The sequence below is a fragment of the Primulina huaijiensis genome, chromosome 5 (genome assembly GCF_012295235.1).
Source record: "Primulina huaijiensis isolate GDHJ02 chromosome 5, ASM1229523v2, whole genome shotgun sequence".
NCBI lineage: Eukaryota > Viridiplantae > Streptophyta > Magnoliopsida > Lamiales > Gesneriaceae > Primulina > Primulina huaijiensis.
In genome coordinates this window covers 14,185,747-14,194,197 of record NC_133310.1, presented here as the reverse complement: position 1 = coordinate 14,194,197, position 8,451 = coordinate 14,185,747, and the positions used below count along the sequence as shown (strand labels likewise).

The 8,451-nt window shown below is 39.4% G+C and overlaps 1 protein-coding gene across 1 annotated transcript; it reads right to left on the bottom strand.

Annotated features, from left to right (window-relative positions):
• Window positions 1-319: 319 nt before the first annotated feature.
• On the bottom strand, window positions 320-7,588 carry LOC140976662 (uncharacterized). The gene is made up of 3 exons (XM_073440910.1): window positions 7,529-7,588; window positions 5,874-6,995; window positions 320-822 (listed from the first exon to the last, which is right to left on the bottom strand). Exon 2 carries the CDS (start codon window positions 6,992-6,994, stop codon window positions 6,128-6,130), a length of 867 nt encoding a protein of 288 aa, XP_073297011.1. The 5' UTR covers window position 6,995; window positions 7,529-7,588; the 3' UTR covers window positions 320-822; window positions 5,874-6,127.
• Between the last annotated feature and the right edge of the window lie 863 nt (window positions 7,589-8,451).

The window sequence follows — 8,451 nt, the reverse complement described above, 5'->3', positions numbered from 1 at the left end:
ACAATCTTAGATTAAAACGTTTATATTCACTCACATCTGTCAAGAAAATATTCCTTACAATTGGTATCAGAGCCTACTCTTGATATACTAAGTGCTGATTTTGTTTTTGTTCTTGTTTGACAGTAAATATTTAAATGGACACATCACTTGCAAACGCAGCACTGCGACCAACAGTGTTAGATGGTTTTAACTACAGCCTATGGAAGGTTAAAATCAGATTCTATATAAAATACATAGATGAAAGAACATGGCAGTGTGTTGTCAGTGGTTGGACTCCACCAAGGAGGTTAGACGAAGATGGTGACAGCCTGTTTGTGAGGTCCATTTACTCTAACGACAAATAATGATCAAACAATAATGGTTTGATTTAAAACTGCAGCGGAAAAAGGTTTAAAGTACTTTAAAACGGACCTCAGGGCCTAGAAAAATTTCGGCATGACTTTCCCGTAAGTAGGACATCCCGAAAACTCAAGCAGCATTTTATATCAAAATATACTCCAACTAGAGTCATTAAAACAAAACCAAAGTTGACAACCTATAGCCGCACTGGCCAGGACTAAACAGAATTTAAAACTTACCAAATACTCGCCAGATCATACGAACCACAGAATCGACTCAGAACATCATTCAAACAACCAAATATCACTACAAATACACGGGGCATCTCCCCGGAAAAAAAGTACATTACAAGACTGAAATAAACTCAAGACATACATATAGACTAACTGGGAGACTCCACTGAACAGAACCAAGCAATCCAACCTCAATCCCAAGCTCCACTGGCGGAACCTCGGCCTGATGCTGCAAAACGACTCGGGAGATCTACCATGGTGCCCAAATGCAACTACAGTAGCCCCCTAGTAAACAACTGAAGTTAGGATTCTGGTATGAAACAGTTTAACAATAACAACAATAACATAAATCATGCATAATCATATAATGAAATGTAATATGCAATGCATGAAAGGCTCAACGAATAATCTGGATCACAGGAGCCAACAAACGGTACGATAACAACTAGAATAATGCTCGAGCAACAACACAGGGGAGCTACATCTTCATGCAACTAAACCGCCCTGCCAAGTATGCGAGGTATGCCAAGCTGTGCTGAATAACATCCCTGACTCGGCCTCCATACAACTGATACGCTATAACAGGATGGCACAACAGAACGAACTAGATGACACAATCCCATCGCTCACCTCAAAAGACTGCACTAACCACGGGATTGTTCAATCATATCTACGGTCTCATTTGTATAGGCCTATCAGCTACACAATGATCCCGAGATAAACAACAGTGCCAGATAACAACGGATATCAACAATGGGCTAACAAGAACGATAGGTCTCAACATGAATGTCATAACTGTATGCCGATGCTAAATGCCAATAATATGTCATAATAATAAACATAGATCACAACGAAGGCATTTAACAATTTAAAGCAGTCAACAAGTCATAAACACGATCCACGTAACACAGAATGACAATTAAACATAATTTATGTTTTACCGTCATATGTTACCGAGCTGTAACATACCTATACCAACTTGACAATCCAATAACAACTTCACTTCAAGACCCTCTGCCTAAACAAAGCAACAATAAGCCGATCATGAAAACTATATTCCATACCAATGTCCAATTTGGCACAAAAGAGCACAAAATTAATATCTCGCTCAAAATTAACTCAAATCAATATCCGCCAATTGGAAATGAAAGATAACTCAATTATCTAAGTTTCTCTAGTTGAAACCATCTTCAGAATCTCAGTATATTATTCTCAGAATTTCCAAGAACACACTGCTACTTACGAATTCGAGGACATAATCACACACACTGAGCAGTTTCAGAAAAACAAGCATAACTTGCTCAATTCTTAATGTAATTTAACGAATCTTATATCATTACGAAGAAAACACATAGCTCTACAACTTTTTTTTTAACCAAAAACCAATAATTTGAGTGAAACATGCCATAAACCCGAATTACGGTAGGTGTTTTGCACAGCACAGTTTCAGAACTCGATTTGACACATTTTGGTAGAAAAATCATATCAATTCCGTTTCTTATCCAAATTTGATGATTCTACGGATAAAGAAAGCTAACAAACAGAGCTACAAGTTCTTTTTAGGTCATTTCTACAAATTCAAACTACAAAAATCGCAGCAACCCAAAAAAGCTCACCCAAAAACTTGAAGAATTCGCGCAGAAACAGAGCACCCAAACAGCAGCTTTGATCTACCTGAATCCTTGCTCAAACTTCGCGATTTTTGACTTGAATCGAAGCCTAGGATGTTAGGAAGACACCCCTTTAGACCGATTGAGATTTGGACGCCGGACGGAGGAGATATCGCCACTTTCCCGCAGCTGCTCCAAGGGTTGCGAAAATTTGGGTTTGGGGAAGTTTCTTTCTTTTCTTTTACCTTTACTTCTTTCTCTCTCATCAAGGTAAGTTGTGTATATGTATATGTATATATTGTGTATTTGGTTACTAAAATAGCAACTCAAGCCCATCTATCCCGGTCTGTATTTATTTTGCTATCGTGTGTTATTTAAACTCTATATGTATTTTATATCGTTAAATTCTTCGATATTCTAAAATACATATTTTTAACACACTTCTTGAAATTATTTGACATAATTAATTATTTTAATTTACAACTCAATAATTATTCTAATTATGCCAAAATTATCGGATAATTAATTACAGTGCCTTACACTTCTCCACCCCTTAAAACAAATTTCGTCCTCGAAATTTCTGTTTATACACATACATCTTACACACGATACAAAACCTACAATACATTACTAAGAATCAAACAGATATGGATAAGATGCTCTCATCTTCTATTCTGTTTCCCACTTTGATTCTTCTACACCATGCCTCGACCACTGAACCCGTACAAGTGGTATAACTTTATTGCGTAAAACTTTATCTTTATGATCAAAGATACAAACAGGATACTCAGTATACGATAGAGATGGATCAAGTTCAACCTCATCAGGCTGAATCACATTAGATGGATCGGGCTCATACTTACGCAACATAGAAACATGGAAAACATCGTGGATGCCAGACAAAGCTTCAAAAGGAGCCATACCAATAGTAACCTGGAAACTGTTATTATATGAAAATTCTACTAGTGGTAAAGCTTCTTGCCAACTGTCTTTAAAATCCATGACTACAGCTCGAAGTATATCCTCGAGTGTCTGAATCGTACAATCTGTCTGACCATCTGTCTGAGGATGGTACACAGTACTCATCGCAAGTTGTGTACCCATTTCTTTTTGGAAACTAGTCCAAAACTTTGATGTGAATCTAGGGTCACGATCAGAGACTATTGCAACTGGAACTCCATGAAGTCTCACAACAATTTCAATATACAGACGAGTCATTTTCTTGTACGAATACGTCCTCTCATATGGAATAAAGAGTTCCGATTTAGATAACCTATCGACAATCACCCAAATGGCATCAAAATGACGAGAAATACCTAGAAAATGCGTGACAAAATCCATAGCCACGTGCTCCCAGTTCCACTGAGGAACCTCAAGGCTATGCAGTAATCCTCCCGGTCTCATTCGTTCCGCTTTGACATGCTGACAGATCATACAACGAGACACAAACTCAGCCACATCATTTTTCATATTCTTCCACCAAAACTGAGGCCGTAGAATATGATACATTTTCCTGCCTCGTGGGTGGATATTATATCGAGTACAATGAGCTTCTTTAAGGATGGCTGTACGCAATTCAGGAATATCGGGGACAACCAATCTACCATTCAACCGAAGAGATTCATCTGAGTGAATTGAGAAACCAGATTGGTGTCCTTGAGATACTAACTCATAAGATTTCAGAACTCGATCATCAGTTTTCTGAGCTGACTTTACAATCTGAATAAACTCTGGCTCAACAGAAATCTGAGATACACAAACAGCATTACCTTGGATTTAAAAATCCAACCCAGAAGTGCAAATATCCTCTCGTAACTTAGAAACATGAATCGAGGATAAATTAACATCAACAACCTTACGACTCAAAGCATCGGCAATGACATTCACTTTTCCCGGATAATACTGGATCTCACATCATAATCTTTCAAAAGATCCATCCAACGTCTCTGTCTCATATTCAGATCTGACTGAGAGAACATATACTTCAAGCTTTTGTGATCAGAATAGATTACAAATTGCGCCCCAAACAAATAATGTCTCCAAATCTTGAGAGCAAAAACGATAGCAGCTAATTCCAAGTCATGAACAGGATACTTAGACTCATGCGGTATCAACTGACGAGAACCATAGGCCACAACTCTGCCATGCTGCATCAGAACACAACCGAATCCTCTATGTGATGCGTCGGTACAAACAACGAATCCTCCAGAACCTCTTGGAATTGTAAGAACTGGTGCAGAAGTCAATCTCCTCTTCAATTCAACAAAACTTGACTCACATTCATCAGACCAAATGAATCTCTGATTTTTCTGAGTCAGTTGAGTGATAGGTCTAGCAATCTTTGAGAAATTTTCAATAAATCTCCAGTAATAACCAGCTAAACCCATGAAACTACGAATCTCTGGCACATTGATGGGTCGTGCCCAGTTCAGAACTGCTTTCACTTTACTTGGTTTGACAGAAATACCATATTGAGATATGACATGGCCCAGAAACACAACTCTATCTAACCAAAACTCACACTTGGATAGCTTTGTGTACAACTGCTTCTTTTGAAGAATTCGAAGAACTATCCTCAAGTGGTTGGCATGCTCTTCCTCGGACTTGGAATAAACAAGAATATCATCGATGAATACAATCACAAAACGATCGAGATATTTACGAAATCCTCGATTCATCAAGTCCATAAACACAGCAGGAGCATTGGTCAAACCAAAAGGCATAACCAAAAATTCAAAGTGTCCGTATCTCGTGCGAAAACCTGTTTTCGGCACATCTTCTTGTCTAACTCTCACTTGATGGTACCCAGAACGAAGATCAATCTTAGAATACACCGAAGTACCTTGCAACTGATCAAATAAGTCATCAATCCTAGGGAGTGGATATTTATTCTTGACAGTAGACCTATTCAGTTGTCGATAATCAATACACATCCGCATCGTTCCATCTTTCTTCTTGACAAATAGAATCGGTGCACCCCACGGTGAAGAACTCGGACGAATATAACCTTTACTCAACAAATCATGTAATTGTTCTTTCAGTTCTTTCAGCTCAACAGGGGCTAAATGATATGGTGCTCGAGATATGGGTTCAGTTCCTGGCATTAATTCGATACTGAACTCAACTTCTTGTTCTGGTGGAAAGCCAGGAATCTCTTCTGGAAACACATCAGGAAACTCACAGACTACAGGAATATCAGAAATCCGTCGCTCATCTTGCGATAGATCAACAACATAAACCAGAAAACCTTCATGACCAGAATCTAACAATCGATTCATCTCAATGGAAGAAACTAGAGGAATCTTGGCTTGAGAACCACGGCCATAGAAATTCCATTTAGGAGCAAAGCTAGGCCTGAAACGAATTATTCCTCGATAACAGTCAACAGTGGCACGATTTGCAGTCAAAACATCCATACCAACGATACAATCAAAGTCATGCATAGGTAGGACTATAATATTTAGATACAGAACATTTTCATCGTGAAACAAAACCGCATTGAACACCACATTATCAGTGATAATCATTTTGCCCATCGGAGTAGCAACAGATAGATTGGAATTTATACTAATGGTGTGAAGATCACGCGAAACAACGAATGCATGAGAAACAAAGGAATGAGATGCTCCTGTATCAAATAACACTCGCGCTATAAAACCACATAGATTACAGTTACCAGTAATGACAGTACCTGGAGCTTCCTGAGCCTCATCCTCAGTCAAGGCAAATACATGAACAGATGACTGATTCTGTTGACCACCTTGCCCTCTGCTCTGATGCGAAGGGCGAATAGGCTGATGGGAAGACTGGGACGCTGCTGGAATTCTATTACTTTGAGCTCCACTCCCTGCCTGGGCTGATTTCCCCGTCTTACTAGGACAGACTCTAGCAAATTGACCCGGCCGACCACAATTATTACAAACCCCTTGAACTCCAACACACTGATTACTGAAATGCTTGCCCCCACAGTATCACAATAAGGTCCACTATAACGATATCCCCACGGTTCCCTGAACTCCCTGAACTCAAAGAACTAGAACCAGGCTTCTTAAATTGCTTCCCACGTGGACGAAGAGATGCAGAACCAGATGAACTGAATTGTTGCCTCCCTGACTGATGATGTTGGGTAGGAACTCGATTGCCACTCCTCTTAAGACTAGCTTCAGCCCTTTTTGCTATTTCCACTGCTTCAAGATAATTCAGTGGCTTACCGGTAGAAACAAAAGGGTGCAGATGATCGTTCAATCCTTCAATAAATCTTCCAACAACTGCAACCTGACTTGCAGCAACATGAGGAGCATATCTCAGCATAACATAAAAAGAATCTGCATACTCCGCAACTGACATATCGCCTTGTTTCAGGTTATGAAACTCAGAAGCCTTAGAACTGTAGAATGATGGAGGACAATAACTATCCTTAAACTTCAGCTTGAATATATCCCACGATGGAACAATCCTCTGAGCATCTAAAGTCATCAATGTAGTAGACCACCACATTTTGGCACGATCTTTCAACTGATGCACAGCTAATCTCAATCGACACTCTGGAGGATACTCAATCAATTCAAACAATTCTTCAATCTCAGAAATCCACAATTCTGCTTTCTCAGCTCCCTCCGAACCACTGAATCGAGGAGGATGCATAGAATGGAAACGCGCAACTAACTCATCCATCCTAAGCTGCTCTAGATGATCAGCAGCTTGCTCAACAAGAGTATCATCAACAACACGGACACGAGGTCTACCACGTCCACGACCTCGACCTCGAGCTAAAGGAATATCATCAGTAGGAATTTCTCCACCTCCCTCCATTCTATACGATAAAACATCAAAAAAATTAGAATGGAAGAAAACAAATCATATATTTACATAAACATGCTGTCAAGTAGCATACACAGGCGCAACAACCATTTTAGTGCCAAGACTCGAGTGTCCTAGACTCTAGTTCAAGCGTAACCCAGTTTACGCTCTGATACCAAGATGTGAGGCCCATTTACTCTAACGACAAATAATGATCAAACAATAATGGTTTGATTTAAAACCTCAGGGCCTAGAAAAATTTCGGCATGACCTTCCCGTAATTAGGACATCCCGAAAACTCAAGCAGCATTTTATATCAAAATATACTCCAACTAGAGTCATTAAAACAAAACCAAAGTCGACAACCTATAGCCGCACTGGCCAGGACTAAATAGAATTTAAAACTTACCAAATACTCGTCAGATCATACGAACCACAGAATCGACTCAGAACATCATTCAAACAACCAAATATCACTACAAATACACGGGACATCTCCCCGGAAAATAAAGTACATTACAAGACTGAAATAAACTCAAGACATACATATAGACTAACTGGGAGACTCCACTGAACAGAACTAAGCAATCCAACCTCAATCCCGAGATCTACCATGGTGCCCAAATGCAACCACAGCAAGCCCCCCAGTAAACAACTGAGGTTAGGATTCTTGTATGAAACAGTTTAACAATAACAACAATAACATAAATCATGCATAATCATATAATGAAATGTAATATGCAATGCATGAAAGGCTCAACGAATAATCTGGATCACAGGAGCCAACAAACTATACGATAACAACTGGAATAATGCTCGAGCAACAACACAGGAGAGCTACATCGTCATGCAACTAAACCGCCCTGCCAAGTATGCGAGGTATGCCAAGCTGTGCTGAATAACACCCCTGACTCGGCCTCCATACAACTGATACGCTATAACAGGATGGCACAACAGAACGAACTAGATGACACAATCCCATCGCTCACCTCAAAAGACTGCACTAACCACGGGATTGTTCAATCATAACTACGGTCTCATTTGTATAGGCCTATCAGCTACACAATGATCCCGAGATAAACAACAGTGCCAGATAACAACGGATATCAACAATGGGCTAACAAGAACGATAGGGCTCAACATGAATGTCATAACTGTATGCCGATGCTAAATGCCAATAATATGTCATAATAATAAACATAGATCACAACGAAGGCATTTAACAATTTAAAACAGTCAACAAGTCATAAACACGATCCACGTAACACAGAATGACAATTAAACATAATTTATGTTTTACCGTCATATGTTACCGAGCTGTAACATACCTATACCAACTTGACAATCCAATAACAACTTCACTTCAAGACCCTCGGCCTAAACAAAGCAACAATAAGCCGATCATGAAAACTATATTCCATACCAATGTACAATTTGGCACAAAAGAGCATAAAATTCATATCTCGCTC

What these genes read in the sequence shown, in the direction of transcription:
- LOC140976662 (XM_073440910.1), bottom strand. Translation starts at nt 6,994, where the DNA reads ATGGAGGGAGGTGGAGAAATTCCTACTGATGATATTCCTTTAGCTCGA.